Raw genomic sequence first — 17,917 nt, 5'->3', positions numbered from 1 at the left:
CTTTAGCCCTGATAGTCCACTCAATGACTAGCTCCTCTTAAATAGTCCTCAATACTGATGAGCTCTGGCTACACATGCCCCAACCACTGATTAGCAGATTTCTTCCTATTAATATTGTAGGCAGAAAGTTGTCAAATCAGTGGTACGAGTAGGGTTTAACTAAGCTACAACTGAGAAGACTAGCAGAGTTGCAGCAGACAAAAAAATCATTTTGTCAAAAGTACAACAAGAAGGTAAGTGATGCATCACTGGAATAAGCGTCTCTATCCCCATTTTTTTCTGCTTTTGGAGGTGGCAGAAAGAATCTGGTGACATCACATCTGGTGAGATTCACTTCCGAGACATCCCCGGGATATAATTTCTGCCCATGTGATAAGGTCATTACAATGCACAGTGCCATAATGTTACGGGGTCTGATGGGATAACTGGGGACCGGGGCTCCTAAACTGGCCCTCTGGCTAGGGGGGTGCTAGCTATCCCTGATCCCAGAGATACATCTAATGGTGACAATGTCTGGGCCACATACTTTACCCTGCTTCTGTAAAGCCCTGATCTAATGCCCGCTTTCCCTCACTCCAGGGGAGGGCGGTGACAGGAATGGTAGAACCCACAGATAAGTACAAACAGGGAAACCAAAACTCACACAGAGATATTAGACAACAAGTGATAAGGAGGAAAATAAGAGCAGGGAGGAAACAACAAGATGACAAGATAACTCCACAAGAATTCCATACAAAAAGCAATACATTCACCAGCAGGACTGGGATACAACAGTACACATTGTAGCTACAGCTATGGTCGGCATGGGAAGAAAGGCTCCTCCATCTTAAAAAGCTGAGGAGTGACTATGATATGTCTTCCACAACACATGATCTAAGAGGTAACCAGAAGGCTAGCAGAAATTGACTTCTGCAAATCTGATCACTAATGAGAACACAGTTGATTGACGCCTGAGCCTGTCTGTGCAACAGCAGGACTAAAGGAGACATAGTGAGGAGTGTCAGACTCTATAGTGTGAACAGCATCAGATGCCGCCATGACACTCGGCGAATTTAGAGGCAAACAGCGTGTGACACATAAGGAAAACTAAGAACATCATCTGCATAAATCCATACACTTTTATATTAACACTGTAAATGCTGCTCAATGAAAATAGCAGGATCTAAACGAGCTACAGCAAAGGCGGTATCTGCAGAGATAGCGTAGGGGTTAATTGCTGCTTAGTAGCATTTATCATTATTGGTTAAATTGATATTTTACATTGATTGCAGCTTTAAGACCTGACCAGAGGAGAACAGGAGTTAAAAGACACAGACAATTGTGAAATGAAGATAAGATGACCAACCTGTGTGCTGCCTCCGATGCTTAGTAAGGGCATGACGCGTCCCACCAGCAAAGCCACAAAGGTCACACAAGAACGACTTCTCGCCTGTTGCAACAATAAACAGATGTGGGATTGTAGAGGTCACAGATCGTTAAAACATATCTATCAAGGCTTTCAGGGTTACTAATTCCTCCAATCAAATGTTTCCATGTAAATATGTCAAATGGGAATGAAATTACCACTGCGGTTTATTGACTGTGATAAAATCTGAAAAGCACCACTGAACATAATTACATACTTGTCAGACCCATAAAAATTAGCTTTATTATCAATGGAATGGTTTTGTACAACTTCATTTCTGTTAGATGCCTTCCAGATGGGGCTGCTTTATGCACTTGAACAGTTTTTATGCATATCCTGATTTTTTTTTTTTTTTACAATTCCCATACATCTGGTCTGTGCTTGCACACTAAATATTGTCTAAAATGTACAATACCAGTGCATATTATACAATTACGTTCTAAATTTACTCATGTTATGGTTGTCTATATTATTACATTTACTTTCTGTGTTCACAAGAAAAATAAATGAATTTTATGTCTTCTTAATCATAATGGTTTGTATATGGGGCACTAAAACAAAACTGCAAAAGAAAACAAACACAACTTGTAGTATTTATTGTAACCCTACGTAGCATGAGACAGATACTGTACAGTGTGGGCGGCTCTCTGGTTTATACGCCTAAACGATAGTAACTCAAGATGACTCTTCCACCCGGACTGCCAATGGATTGCAGAACAAAAGTATGTAAAAAATGTCACAGCCAAACAGCTGGATGTATGGCTACATCATCACATGGAAGCAGAAGAGTGGAGCTTGTCCTTTTATATAATCACAGTGTTTGTTTCACTGATTAACTTATTGAATGTTACATTCTGATACATTAAAGGGACTCTATCACAAGGTTTTTAGAGTGTGAACGAATGCCACCACCTGACTCCCCATTCTGTTTAAGAGCAAAAATATCTCTTGAATTGTTCCCATGCTGTATGGAAATCATAAAGTCCAGTTGTTGCAGCCTCTGTGCCTCCCCTCTGCTCCTAAGGCCGGGGCCACACGGGGCACTAGTGTGATCCTCGCATGACACTCGGCTCACGCTGGCAGCATAGCAGAGCCGAGTGTGATGCGAGTGTCAAAACTTCAATATGAATGGTAAAGTGGTCAGCTGGGTCCCAGATTAAATATACAGCAAAAAGTGAGAAGCAGGTAATTGTTCGGCCTCAGTATCAGGAGGGCTGCACCCCCAACTTGCATTAAAGCAAGATAACAGACAAAAAACACCAAAAAACTGAGCTGTAACAAATGTTCAATAAACATGCAACATTACAAGCATGTGAATTGCAGCCTCAAGACTAGAAAAAAATGTTACAAATTTACAGCAAGCTTTTCTCGTATAGCGAAATACTCACACACCGGGTTACTCGTAAATCAAGGTTCCACTGTATGTGGTATTGCCGAGTTCAATACCCCAAAAAATTCTGTGACAAGTGATCAAAATATCACATCTATACCAAAATGGTATCAATAAAAATTTTGTCTCGCGACGCAAAAAATAAGCCATCATGCAGATCCATCATCCAAAAAATAAAAATGTTATGGGTCTTGGAAAATGGCAGTACAACCACCAAATTTATTTGCAAACTTCTGGCGGGGGTTTACCTCTAAAATAATACAAAATGTTTGGAATCGCCATAATCGCTCTGATGATTTGAATCATATCATATAGGTCATTTTTACCACAAAATGTACACCGTAATAATAATTCCCCGCAAAAATGTGAGAATTCTGGGGGGGGAGGGGTTTAAAATTTCTCCACACTTGTTATTTTTTTCCCTGTTTAATAGTATGCTGTGTGGTAAAATGAATGATGTCTTTCAAAAGTACTTCTTGTCCCACAAAAACAAGCCCTCATACGTTTATATGGACAGAAAAATAAAAGAAGCTATGACTCTGGGAACTTGTATAGACTTGTATTGGTGAGTCTGGTTCAATATGGTGATCATATGCAGCATGCTGCAATTCAGGCCAAATACAGGTGAGGAAAATCGTGCAGATTAGCACTTACTCATTGAACAATATGTGTCCCAAGTCAATAAGATTTTTGTTCTTGGATTGCAATAGTCCGCAAGTGGGAGCCAGGCCTAAGGCTAGGTTTACATGGTAACCTTGACCTCGATATTGGACACAAGGCCAAAGCTCTGTGTATGCTGTTAGTTCCAGTGAACAAGGCACCATAAAAAATCCAACTGGTTCTGACTTTTTGTGACTTGCTTTACACAGTACTTGGCTGGTCACAAAGTGACTGTAGACCCTACTCACTTGTATTATACAGCGGTGCACTAGTGTAATAAAGCAATCTTTGGCTACGCAACCTGTGTTTTGGCCAGAATAGCCGTGTAGCCCCTATCCTTTTTTGTTGTTTTCTTTTTCTTTTTAATGTCTAGCCATCAAAGAAGTTGAAGTAAATGGCACAAATGAGCTTAAACCCTTTCTTGGGTTATCTAATCAACATATACAGATCATGATGATGTTTTTCATACATTTACCCAATGGCAATTCATGAGGGCAGTCATTTCTTTTGACTGCAAATTCTAAGCAATAGAGAAAATCACCAATGGAAATGTTCTTAAAAAAATAATACAAAACTATGGAAATGAGATTTGAAATGCTGCTCTTACAGTGGGCTACTCTATACATCCAACAATAAGCCACCACAACTATGCTGGCTGAGGTTGCTACCATGCCTCTTAGCCAGCCATTGGGAAAAGCAGGTAAATATCATTGGTGCCCAAGAGGTAAGGGGGCCCAAAGCCACCTCCAAAATAGCAAGTAGCTTCTCCCAAACAGAAATCTTAGCTGTAAAGGGCCTATATAGTGTTCTTGCACAGGGGCCCTTTTCTGTCTGTGTCCGTTACTGTTCTAAGGAGTCTTGGCTTGGAGAAGGAGATTGCTTTTGGCTAGTTGTGAGTACTTTTATTACACTGTCGACACTTGTAACCTTAAAATTTCTTGGAGAGACAAAATGAATAATTGCTTTAGGTAACCACATGGAACGTTTACATGATGGCACAGACAGGATGGAAAGTGGATTTTTTCGTAACATCTTGAATTAGTTTCAAGTGTGCCATTTTGCATTCAAATGCAGAAAGACACGGAAACTAATCCTTTATATTCTATTAGAAAACAGCCACTGTCCCCTCTCTCTCATTATGGTGCAGACTACAAGACCTAACAACAAAAATCTATATTATTGATCTAACCAAGTCTCCACAATTATTCTTTAGAAGGAAACACCGACGATAAATTACATCTGCACTGGCTTTTCATCTGCGGTTCGATATAAGTGATCTCTCAGGGCAGGCTGGAGACCTTAAATCGTCAACACCCTTGACAGAGGAGTTAAATAGACCCGGCCTCCCACCAACTGCTTGGGATATTTCTCAATAAAGAACTTTTTAACCTCGAATCCTCACCTAAGATGCGAACATCTGGATCACGGGACAGTGACTGGGCCATTTTGTTTCATTCATTCTTTTTCATGATAGTGGGAGCGAAGCAGATGTTAATAATTTCCTTGCTACATAGAAGACAGTGGATATGGGGACAACTAAATAACCTAGGATACTCGTGACACTGTGATGACCTCAATGGCTAAAAATTAGTTTTTGGTGTTTATTTTTTTATACTTAAAAAAAGACAAACTTTATTAAAATAAAAAGTGAAAAATAAAAAAGACATTCAATTATAATTGATATAATACAAATACAAAAATAAAGTTGTTAAAATAAAAAATGAAAAATAAAATATATTCAATTATAATTGATAAAATATACAAAAAAAGTTATAAAATATTAAATTACACTTGATAAAATAAAAATACAAAAAATGTTATAAAATAAAAAGTGAAAAATAAAATGTATCAAATTATAATTGATAAAATAAAAATACACAAAAGTTTAGTTTTTTTCTACTTAAACTATTAAAATAAAAAGTGAAAAATAAAGTATATTAAATTATAATTGAAGAAATAAAAATACAAAAAATAAGTTAGAAAATAAAAAAGTGAAAAGGAAAATATAATAAATTATAAATGATAAAATAAAAATACAAAACTATACAAATAACACTAAAGATAACAGAGAACAGAGAGATGAATATAAGCAAAGTACAAGACGAGGTAGCAATATTGTAGCCACGGTTAGAGAGCGAGACGGGAACATTTATCTCTGAGACTAAAATAAGGCACCATAAAGATTCAATTTTCATTTACAGCATCTAGAAATACAAGGGGATGTTTCAAAGTGGACGGTGTCGGCTCTCGCAATGTTTATGTTAATGGGGTTTGTTAAAACATCTTTGCTTTAATTAAAAAAAAAAAAACACAACAAAAAGTATTACTTGCCCATAAACAGGTTTTATATATAACCAGCAAGATAATGAACACATAATTTCTAACAGACCTGTGTGAGTCCTGTAATGATCTTTCATGGCGGAGGCCGTGAGGAAAGAATAATGGCATGTGGGCCAGGTACATTTAAATGGCTTCTCGCCTGTGTGCAGCTTCATGTGGTTGTTCAGGGCCCATCTCTCTCTAAAACTTCTATCACAGACGTTACAGGCAAATTTCCTGGTGAATAAAAGAATAAACAAATGAAGGCATCAAACGTTGGCATCTCGAAAAATTCTTATATTTATCAACATGCACATTTCCAAGCCAGAGACGAGGCTTCTACACGCTGAGCCATGCTAAATGCAGCGCTTCTGCTAAGGAGAATTGCAGCCTAGGTCTGTCATGTCTGTATAACCAGGCATTGATTTTTCTGTCGAGGCCTTGCACGTCAGCCATTTATTCTCCGCTTTGCGGTTGGGCCCAACGGGTTTGAAAAATTCTGTTACAGTCCAGTCGCCCCTGAGGCAAATGTGAGAATAGATTTCACCTGTACAGACCTATACCACTTATCCAGGGCATGTGCTGTCAGAGCAAAGGCTAAATGAAAAGCTATCTGTTCAAGAGCGCTCCGACAGCCAAGTGGTGCTAAATGCTGTACTGGGCTGAAATACATCTTTGCTACGCTGCCACATTTAACCCTTCTGTCATGGGGAGGGGGTGAGCAATGTACCGCAGTTCATAGAAAGTCCTTTAAATAGACCATTCAAAGCTGAACAAATTGTTTTCCACTACCTCCAATGGTAAGTGAATGCAGTTATATCTTTTATAATACATTCTAGTAAATCTTGATGGCATATAGCAAACATATATTTAGTTTTCATTTACACACAACATATAGATCTAGATACAACAATGAAAAGCAATAAAAACATCTTTATTTGTTGGGACTTCTTCACAAGACCACCGCAGGGATCGGACTCACAGTCTATGTGGCATTCTGAGCAGAGCCATGTTGTGTGTCATTGCCACAATTCTTTCCAGCCAACTCTGGTAATTTGAAAAGGCCGCTGACTAATTTCGGTTGCTAACTATTATAGAGCCTGTAAGAGGTCAAGGTGCCATCTGTTGTACATAGGTGAAAAGCCTTCACATATGTGACAGTGCCAAACGTACATCTGATATCACATTCACACATGTCGCTGGAGGCTCAAATCAATCCATGGGTAGAGATGAGAAAACCCGAAGTTCAGTGTTCGTACCAAACATGGACTTGACAAAAAAAACTGAGTTTGAGTGTGGAGTTCGGGTGCTTTACGTAAGCAAACCATTGTGCGCACCTGTAATCCTGGCTATATTGGGAGGCTTGGGCTGTTGGATCACTTGTGATTGTCAGTTCTGGTCCATACTCTGCTATGTGGGTCAAGTGTCTACTGTCCTCATCAATAGGGTGAGTGGCGGTACTCTGAAGACAGTAAGAGTAAGCAAACCATTGCTGTGCTCGGGTATGGTCGGTGTTCGGCCCAGTGCGAGCAGCTTTCAGTGTTTGAACGGCTCAAACTGGGGGTAACAACAGTGTGATCAGATGTAGTGTGCACCAAAGAAAAAATAAAAACTGGAAAAAACCCTGCACACCCTCTTTCGGAAGTGATTTGTTTAAAAATTGCACTATTAGTGACTTCCACTGCAGTTCAGGTCAAGTACGGGTAATAATCCGAACTTTATCTAAAGTCCGGCTGAACGCACCGAATCGAACTTGCACGGGTCCACTCATCTCTGTCCATGGCATTAGAAGTACTCTTAATTTCCTTTCACACCTCTAGGAAAGTTGTGCAAGTGGTGTGTACTAACGAAGAAGTCAGATCACTTTGAAACGCGTTGACAAACTGCAATAATCTATCACGTCTCCTGGAAATTCTTTGGGATGTCCTTCACCAGAGCAGATAGTCAACCTATTGCCTTCTGGTATGTATCCATTTTTTTAACCTGTGGACTGCAGCATCTGTTAACTGTACTTCATTTTTTACTGTGTGGCACAGAACTTTACCAGGTGAGTACCTCACAGGATAAAAGCCTATTAAGCTTTTTGCTCCCTAGCATATTCCTGTGTCACCTCTAGGAGAGTAACATACCTGAAGCAACTCACCTCTGTACGCCCACAAAATTCCAAAGCATGACAAAGGTGTTAAAAGTAGATGACACAAGGTGTCTTTGTTGAGCAGCAAGTGAGTTGGCCCCACCCAAGCCATCAACTAACTAACCATCTAACCAACCAACTACATAAGCCAATATTTCTCCTGTTCATCAACTGGTACAATACAATGTGGTCAGCATCACAAAGAGCCTATCAGACACATGTAATAAAAAGTGACTGTAGATAAACTAAGTGATGTCACCGTTCACAGCTGCAGTCAGATTTTGTCTACAGCCGCAGTGGGTGTTCATGTTATGGGCCTGCGCGCTACAAATTCAGTACGTAGCAGAGTCGAGATCGTCGTTGGAACTCATGTGGATTACATAGGACTTGGGCGTTTGGGGCTAATAAATTAAAGAAAGAGGGTGTTCTTTTGAGTTTTATTTCAAATTAAAGATTTATTTCTTTTGAATTACTGATTAGCAATGGGGGGTCTCATAGATGCCCCCCATTACTAATCTAGGGCTTAGTGGCAGCTGTGAGTTGTCATTAACCCCTTATATTACCCCGTTATCATTGCACCAGGGCAATCGGGATGAGCTGGGTTAAGTGTCGGGATTGTCACATTTAATGGATGTGAAAATTCTGGGTAGCTGCAGGCTGATATTTTTAGGCTGGAAGGGTCTCAATAACCATGGACCTCCTCAGCCTGAGAATACCAGCCCCAAGCTATCAACTTTATCATGGCTGGATATCAAAATTGGGGGGGGGGGGGGTGTCGCAAGTCATTTTTTTTTTAAATTATTTATTTAAATAATAAAAAAAAAAAGCCACATGGGGGTCCCTCTTATTTTGATACACAGCCAAGATAAGTACATGGCTGGGCACTGCAGCTAGTAGCCGTATGCTTTATCTGCACGGGATATCACAATATTGGGGGATCATACGGCAATTATTTATTTAGTTTTAAACCACGATACGGATGCAGACAGTGTATGAGATTCCAATAAATCACCCAATCACAGACGCTGTCACACAGGGTGGACGCGTCGTCTGACTGCAACCAGAGACACCGGGACTGACAGTGAATATATATTAGGGTTAGTGAGCTGATCCAGAAGTAGTGTTACAGCTGTGCTCTAATCCCCCTAGCCCTTTCTACCACCATTTTACAGCAGAATGTTCAGGTACTCAGAGACTTATATGGGATTCGGCGCCCGAGCAGATGTTCGTAATTAAGTCCAGTCGCAAACCCGATTTTTTTAAAAAAAAAAAATCTGTCTGGACATGCCGAACCTTAATATCTAAGGGTTTGCCCATCTCTAGTCATAAACCGTCACTTAGCTCTCCAATATGCCCAAAACTACTACTTATAAAAGTGTATAGAAACTGAACGATTAAATATTTATTTTTAAGTAAGTATCAGCAATGAGTGTGGCAAAAATAGCAGAACCCACAAATTAGAAGTTCACATACTTATTGTCATATTATCAATCTAAAATTGCTAGGTATGAAAAATCAAATTACAGTCTTAATATATCAGAATGCCAATAACTGATGATCAATGGGCAAATTTCCTCATTGTTTTATCTAGAGAAATAGAATGGTTAACTGGAAATGTAACCAGTCTGTAATGCAACTTATTAATATTATCAGGACCTGTGTGAAACTGTCCCTAAGATTCTGGTAGTGTACCATTTTACTTTTCACCTTGTTGTGTGTGTTCTAATAAAGTAATTTATATTTGCACTTTACTCATATACAGAGATAAGCAGAGTGTGGTCGTCAGCGGCAGGTGACATCACTGAATCAGCTGTATGTGTGTGTGTGTGTGTATTGGTAGATAACAGAGAGCAGCACTGCGCACCCTTGTGGTTGGTGCAGGGGCGTCAGTGACCTCGGCCGGCCCCTCACTGCTGTACCTGCTTCAGCAGCTCCTCCACCTCCTGCTGCACAGGCATCCTACTCTGAGAAACCACTACCAGCCTCTTTAAAAACACAGCACCATGCAGCCACCAAGGAGACCCTGCGCTCCCCATAGCAGAAGCCAAACTCCTGCATCCCGCAACCCTGGCCCACACAGCCTGTGACTTGTACCACAGTGCATCAGTCAGTAGGCTCTGTACAGGCGCAGCTATGCTGAATAAAATATAGAATTCTGATTCTGAATAATGAAAACCTGGGGCAGCCTTATCTTCCGGGCAGCACACACACCCCATAGCCCAGAAGATATAAAAGATGATTTTAGTTTAACGTCCCATCATCCAGGAATCATACAGGTATGGCTAATTTCACCACTAAGCCACCTGCATGCCAATGTTAATATCTAAACAAACTCAAAAGGGTGAAAGATTCCCTTTAAAATTACATGTCTATACAATCTATTTACAGCCATATCAATAGCAAATTACCATTGAGCAGTATCATGTTATTATATGAATAGAGCCAGGAAACATAGAAGGTGAATCACAAGAAACTAATGGTGTGTGGTGGTGCTAATGGCCGGCTATATGAGAGGTGATACTTTACAAGGTAAGTACTTACAGGAGCCCGGTGTAGAGAACATCTAATAATCATCACAGACACCTACTAAAAGAATCGTCACTACAGCCAGCTAAAATTGGAGAATGCCAAGTGAAGCCACATGGTCAAAGCGCCATAAAGGCCAAGTAAGGGCTTCTAAGAGACGGGTCGGACATGAGGATAAAGACTTTTAAAGGCCTTTATTTACTGTGTATTGTATGTTCATGTTAGACCCATGATCTCAAAGTAGGACAAAGAAGATTCTGATAGAGGTGCTGTGCCAGGGGGCTGACGGGGACAGGGGAAGTTCAATATGCAAAAGTATCAAACAAAAGCCTATTAGACTGGTAATAATGTGACTTATCTGTATTTCCAATAAGCATGTACTCCAACTATTTACCATACAATACCCATTGCTCTCCATCTTGTACTGCATGTGAAGACTCAAGCTCGCACCATCATGCGGTGGTCTACCTGACACCCCACCATACAGCTCTTTATTCTCTTTTACATTAATTAGGAAGCAACTGGTTGGCCCTGAAAAGAACTGGTGCAGTAATCATGAATTACATAGATTATATTTAGTATAGTAACACACGTCAATAATGCTTTAAATGGTCAAAAAATAACAACGCCAGGGTTAAGAGTGACAGAAGGCATTCCAAGGAAATGTAGATAGATTATACTTTATTTATGTAGCGACTGACACATCACACTGTTACCTGTGTCTTACTGAGGTAGAATTAAACTCTCCCACAGAGAGTTGTCATTCTTCTGAAAAATGATTGACACATACATCACAGTAGTAAAGCCGCACAGCGTTTCCTTACATTCTGTAAAATACATGAGATCAGGTAGAGAGAGAAATCTTGCAACCTTTTTACCCTAGGACAAGTGGAATAAAAGGAGGTTCTGTCAGTCTTAATATAATTCAAAATGTATCTCCAACGCAGATTTTGCAAAAGTGATTGCTGCTCTTCATGGAACCTGTCCGTAACACCTTGAACACCCATTAACACGACTGGGTAGCCTTTTAAAAAAATAAGCCAGTCGATCATTTTATAACCAAAAACTGCTGTTGTGCTTGATCTCCACTAAGTCTTCTGGAAATGCATCTCTGCCCCATTGAGGGGGCCACAAACACTGCAGTTCAGGAAAAACCTAGGAGACACCGAATTATAGCAGTACTGCAGCCTATTCTTTCCCAGGGTCTGTGGGGGTTGTGCATAAAGTAATGGAATATTGCAGTGTGTGCAGTGACTAATTCAGGTAAACTTTTTTCTAGCTAATATCCTTGGTGAGACTTGAACTCAGGATTAGATATGAGCAGACACGTCAAAGGTCAGTTCGGCGGGGTCAGCCAAAACTTTAAATTAAGTTTGGTTTGGGACACAAACTTGACCTGAACCCCAATGGAAGTCACTGATTGACAATTCGTGTCTCCGCTCACATGCAGCCAGCCATAAACAGATCTCTTCTGGGGGTGGGTGAACGGGTTTTTCCCATTATTTTTGATGTGGTGCAATACATCCAGTCATGCTGTTGTTACCCCCAGTGTGCACTGTTTAAACACATCAAGCGCCTTGCACTGGGCTGAGCACCGAGCATACCTGAGCACAGCGATGCTCACATGAGTGGTGTTCATACATAAAGCACCTGAACTCTGTTTTTGAAATGAAAGTCCAAACACCAAACCTCAGGTTCGCTCATCTCTACTGAGGACTCAAGCACTTGAAGCATATAGTGCTAACAACTGAGCCAACATGCCACCCTTAGTATTCAGGTAATAAATCCAATTAAAACATTTTTGTCCTGGGTGGTCTATATTGGAGGAGGAGATAATGGCAATAACCATTGTGGTCTCAACTAGTCAAGAGGTCAAGAAACCTGGAATGATGTTTCGAAGTACTTAATAAATGTAAAGGAATAACCTGTCTCAACTCACTTCTGTATTGGGAGCTGCGTGGGACCAGTGACGGCACTATATATGAGCGTGAACTTGCCCTATTCTACCCATGAGTGGCAGGTATTGTGCACCTGTCCTATACTACCTGTCAGTGGCAGGTATTGTGTGCTATCCTATTCTAGCCGTGAGTGGCAGCTATCACACACCTGTCTTATTGCACCGGAGAGGCAGGTATCGCACACCTGTCCTATTCTACCTGTGAGTGGCAGGTGTTGTGAACCTGTCCTATTATACCTGTGGGTACCAGGTATCACACACCTGTCCTATTCTACCTGTGAGTAGCAGGAATCACGCACCTGTCCTATACTACCTGTGAGTGGCAGGTATCATGCACCTGTCCTATACTACTTGTGAGTTGGAGGTATCTTGCACCTGTCCTATACTACCTGTGAGTGGCAGGTATCGTGCACCTGTCATATACTACCTGTGAGTGACAGGTATCGTGCACCTGTCCTATACTACCTGTGAGTGGCAGGTATCGTGCACCTGTCCTATACTACTTGTGAGTGGCGGATATTGTGCACCTATCCTATTTTGCCTGTGAGTGGCAGGTATCACGCACCTGTCCTATACTACCTGTGAGTGGCAGGTATCACGCACCTGTCCTATTCTACCTGTGAGTGGAAGGTATCGCGCACCTGTCCTATACTACCTGTGAGTGGCAGGTATCATGCACCTGTCCTATTCTACCTGTGAGTGGAAGGTATCCTGCACCTGTCCTACTGTATACTACCTGTGAGTGGCAGGTATCCCACACCTGTCCTATTCTACCTGTGAGTGGCAGATATGGTCCCCCTGTCCTATTCTACCTGTGCGTAGCAGGTATCATGCACCTGTGCTATTCAGTAGAAGCGGACAAGTATATAATTTCTTCTGCTCGCACATGGGAGGCGGTAGGTAGCAGTGGATGCGTAATTATTGGCTCCCGCTTACCTCCTGATATAATATTGAGTTGAGCTGTATTACCCCTTTAATGCTGGCATACTGGTGTTCCAATAACCCACCTCAGCAGGCTCCAGGGTTGATTTTGCAGACTGATCTCTCCCAACCTTTTTCATAGAGTACAGTACAAAACTGGAAATGATGCAACAGCAGTATTGTTGTTACTGCTCAATATCTGAGGAAATAATGTAGGTGATTTGACAAAGACGAGACCACAGACTAAAATTTCGTCAGTCAGCTGTGATGGGTGCATATAAAGAAAGTATCCACTGTCCAAGGTAGTTCAATAATAACTTTTCACCTACATAAAGTATTCATACCTTTTGACTTTAGAAAGTTACACAGGTTAAAAAAAAATTCACAGGTACATCAAATGCAACTTTTCTTCACCAGTAGAGATGAGCGAGTATTTGGTTGCAGACATTTCTGCACTATATCTGCATCTCCTGGTAAAAAAAAACCCACACCAAAACTGCATGAGTTTTGATGTGGTTTAGGTGTATTTTTTACCAGGAGATGCAGATATATCTGTAACCAAATACTCCATGTGCATACATTACCTAATCTGGCAATGAGTTCAAAGACTTCACCTAAGGTAAGGTCACGGAGTTCAATGAGTTCACCTTAGGTCAGTTCACCTACGGTCACAGCTGGCGTACCGTGCAAACCTCCAGTTGTGACCTCAGGTGAACTCAGTGACATCATGACTACCACAGCTGTAGCTCAGTCATTGTGTCCCTGATGGCCGCAGTGAGCGGGTCACGTTTTTTAATGTAACCGCGCACTGTGATCTCAGATGTTGCAGAGCTGTGATCATCATTAGACATCATGTATGTGGATTACATCAGACCTACAGGGAGTTTTGGGAGTTAATAAATTTGAAAAAGAGGGTGTTTTGTTTTTGTTTGTTTTTTTAAATAAAGGATTTTTCTTTGTATTTTGTGTTTATTTCTTTTTACTTACATGGTTAGTAATTGGGGGGTCTCATAGACCTCTCCCCATTACTAACTTCAAGCTTGAGGACAGCTGTGATTTTTTGATAAATCACAGCTGTGATTAGCCCCTTATATTACCCTGATTGCCACAGCACCATTGCAAATGGAAGAAGCCGAGTAAAATGCCAGCATTGACACATCTAATGAATGTGACAATTCCGAGGCAGCTGCGGGTTGCTATTTTTAGGCTAGGGGGTGCCAATAACCATGGGCCTCCCCAGCCTGAGAATACCAGCCCCCACCTGTCCGCTTTATCTTGGCTGGGTATCAAAATTGAGGCGGACAACACGTCGTTTTTTAAAATTATTTATTACTATTATTTATTATTATAGCGCCATTTATTCCATGGTGCTTTACAGTGAAAGAGGGTATACATACAACAATCATTAACAGTACAAAACAGACTGGTATAGGAGGAGAGAGGACCCTGCCCGCGAGGGCTCACAGTCTATAGGGAATGGGTGATGGTACAATAGGTAAGGACAGAGTTGGGTGCACAGTGGTGTACTGGACTGAGGGTTAATGTAGGTTGTAGGCTTGTTGGAAGAGATGGGTCTTGAGGTTCCTCTTGAAGCTTTCCACGGTAGAGGAGAGTCTGATATTTAAATAACTTTGAAAACGCTGCATGGGGTCCCTCACATTTTGATACCCAGCCAAGAAGACACGAACAGCTGGGGGCTGCAGTCTTTAGCAGTCTGCTTTATCTGCACTGGGTATCTATATGCGGGGCACTCCATGTCATTTTTTCCAATAATTTATTTTTACACTCCACACAAATCATAGAAACCGGCAGTCTGACTGCAAGCAATGAAAGACGCTGTGAAAGAGTGGGTGGAGGACCCATCGACCCAAACATCTCTATCCACTAGATATACATTTTCTATCACTTATTTATAACCCACAGTGCTATTTGCTGTGAGAAAAGCATCCAAACCCTTTATACATGTAGCATATGCCCTTATTACCTCTTACTGTAAGGAATTCTACAGTCTGACTGCTCTAACTTTAAAGAACCCTTTCCTATCTACATGCCAGAATCGCCTTTCCTCCAAACGTAATGAATTCCCCATGTCTTTTATAAAAGTCATACAGGATATTCTTTTCAACCACTGAATAGGTAATTCTTATTTTCCTATCAACCCTTTACATCGTAGTTAATGAAAACTTGAACAAGCTAAGCATTCTTTAATGGCTACCAGATTGCTAAAGACCCATGAGCAATAACCTTTTTTCGCTAAGAGTCAGCCACTAGGGGGAGCACATTGTAATGAATTAACGGATATCAGGGCATTGGCGCAGTCTAAATGAAAATAAACAAGGACATTATTTTCTGGGCAGGGAACGAAACCCAGTCCTATATATTTTATTGAGCATTAGCAATAGAAGTAATTGAAAATAATTCCTAATTGTAAATATGATATATGCCCCTTATAAAATGCAAGTTAAAAATAAAAGGAATATTGAGAAAAGTCATTAATTTGAATGCTTTTATGAGAGTCACACCACTAGGAACCCAATGCCATTTTATTACAAAGTATAGCTGGTTTTTAACCCGCCTGCACTAAGCCATCATGGAAAACACAGTAAATCACAAGGAAGAATACATCTTATCTGCTCCCATCTCTGCACTTTATTCAGATTTCACATTTGTGACAGAAATTGTATTCCTGAGATAAATCCCGCTATCTAGTCGCTTCTGTGTATTTATTTGGAGTCAATCCTGCGTAAAATAAATAATCAGGTTAAAAGAATGTTATCTCTTCATATGCATTTGTTTCTGTGCTGCTTTACAGGATCATAAATGATAAAATATACCCCTCATTTTCAAACCCGCAATCATTTTCAGATTTGAAAGACCTAACACTTGGATATAAATAGCATTCATACATCTATTTTACATCACACGTGTTTGATTTAGCATCGCAAAATCACTCTAAAAATGCTTATGCCGGTAATAACCATCTTGCACGATGACGGAGGGCATTGTTTCTCAATGATTTGTGCCTCGGCAGCACACCTGCATGTAAAGTTTGGAGGATGGTCCTTGCTTTGTGCGCTCCGCTCATTCTGTTGGACACATTAATATTCTTTGTTCTTTACATTAACCTGAAGGTAGAGTCTTTATGACAAGCACAGTAAATGCCTTCAGGCATAAATTCAGCATTCATGATAACATTCAAACATCTAGAAAACCAAGAAGAACATACAACGGGGGGAACGACAATGCACATCAAATAGACAACAAATCTTTTCAAAGAAAGACCTGAATCTGCAGTTATTTACACCGCCATATTTACAGCCGAAGCAGACAATGGATGGGAATACACCAGAATATATAATTCTGAGCCTAACAGTTTCACAACTGCCCTGTTATAGGTAATTTGTGATCAGTGTTATAAGGAAAGACACAGCACCTCTGTATAATAGCCAGCGCCATGTCATCATTCACATGCGGCAGGTTTGTGGTAGACCTTTCTGGGACTGGCGTATTCTGTTTCTACCACCAAAGTAAACCCATTTAAAATAGTGGAACTGGTTTTCAGTTACAGAAATGTTTACAACGATTCTGCCAAGTGTGAATATGACCTTACCCAGCCTCCATGAAATGTAAAACACAGGCTTGTCAAACAGCGATTCACTTGTGCAACCCCAATTCATGGTCCAGGTCAATGCGCTCTGCCCACAGACAGGAGCTGTGAGAAATCCCCAAGTTTCCAGTGTCCCTGGTGCATTTAAGTTGCCAGTTTGGCGCAATGCATTCTATTCAATATGCAAAGTACAGGTGACAACTCTCAATCCTGGCAAATCACAAGCCGAAACTGTGATATCAGAGGGTAAGAAAATTCACGTCCATAGCGTGGGATCACGGACCATAGGCCAAGGTTCCGCAAAGTGACCCAATCATCTCTACTTCACTTCCATCAAACATAAGATGTCTTTAATAAACTGACTGGATTGAAGAGGACCCATCACTAGGTCAAAAGTAGCCAGTTTTTGCTTATTTTATCCTTGCTATTACTGAGTATTCCATTGATTAATCCACCATAAAGTTCTACAGATGTTTTTTTGGTTGCTGCAACATTGCAATAAAATGCAATAAAAGCTAACAAAACAAATTCCATTAATTGCTAACAAACCATCCAATCTACCCTAGAAATGGTATCAGCAAAAATGTCAGCTCAGGGCGCAAAAAATAAGCCCTCATGAGAATTTTATAAGTCTCGAAAATGGTGACAAAAGCAAAAAATATTTTTTGACAAATTTCTGAATTTTTTTCAACACTTCCATAAAACAACCTATACACCTTTGGTATCTGTGTGCCTGTATTGACCTGGGGAAACATATTGCCAAATTCGTTTTACCATATATTGAATAAGGTAAATAAAAAAATTAAAAAAACAATGTGAAATTGCGCTTATTTTTTGTAATTTCACCGCACTTGGAATTTTTTTCCCTGTGACAGTATGTGGCAAAATGATTGGTGTCATTCAAAAGTACAAATTGTCTGACAAAAAACCAAGCCCTCATATGGCTATATCCATGGACAAAAGAGCTATGGCTCTTGGAAGAAGGGTAGGAAAAAAAC

General features: G+C 40.5%; 1 protein-coding gene across 1 annotated transcript in view; it reads right to left on the bottom strand.

The window, feature by feature from the left end:
* The window catches only part of ZNF407 (zinc finger protein 407), a 678,079-nt gene that overhangs the window by 295,544 nt on the left and 364,618 nt on the right, over nt 1–17,917 (bottom strand). The window contains exons 5-6 of the mRNA XM_075314622.1: nt 5,845–6,011; nt 1,346–1,429 (exon numbers count right to left, since the gene is read on the bottom strand). Coding sequence (XP_075170737.1) covers nt 1,346–1,429; nt 5,845–6,011 — 251 coding nt within the window. The remainder of the gene's footprint in view (nt 1–1,345; nt 1,430–5,844; nt 6,012–17,917) is intronic.

The sequence above is a fragment of the Anomaloglossus baeobatrachus genome, chromosome 6, assembly GCF_048569485.1.
Source record: "Anomaloglossus baeobatrachus isolate aAnoBae1 chromosome 6, aAnoBae1.hap1, whole genome shotgun sequence".
NCBI classification, from domain to species: Eukaryota; Metazoa; Chordata; class Amphibia; order Anura; family Aromobatidae; genus Anomaloglossus; species Anomaloglossus baeobatrachus.
This window is presented reverse-complemented; position numbering and strand designations above follow the sequence as displayed.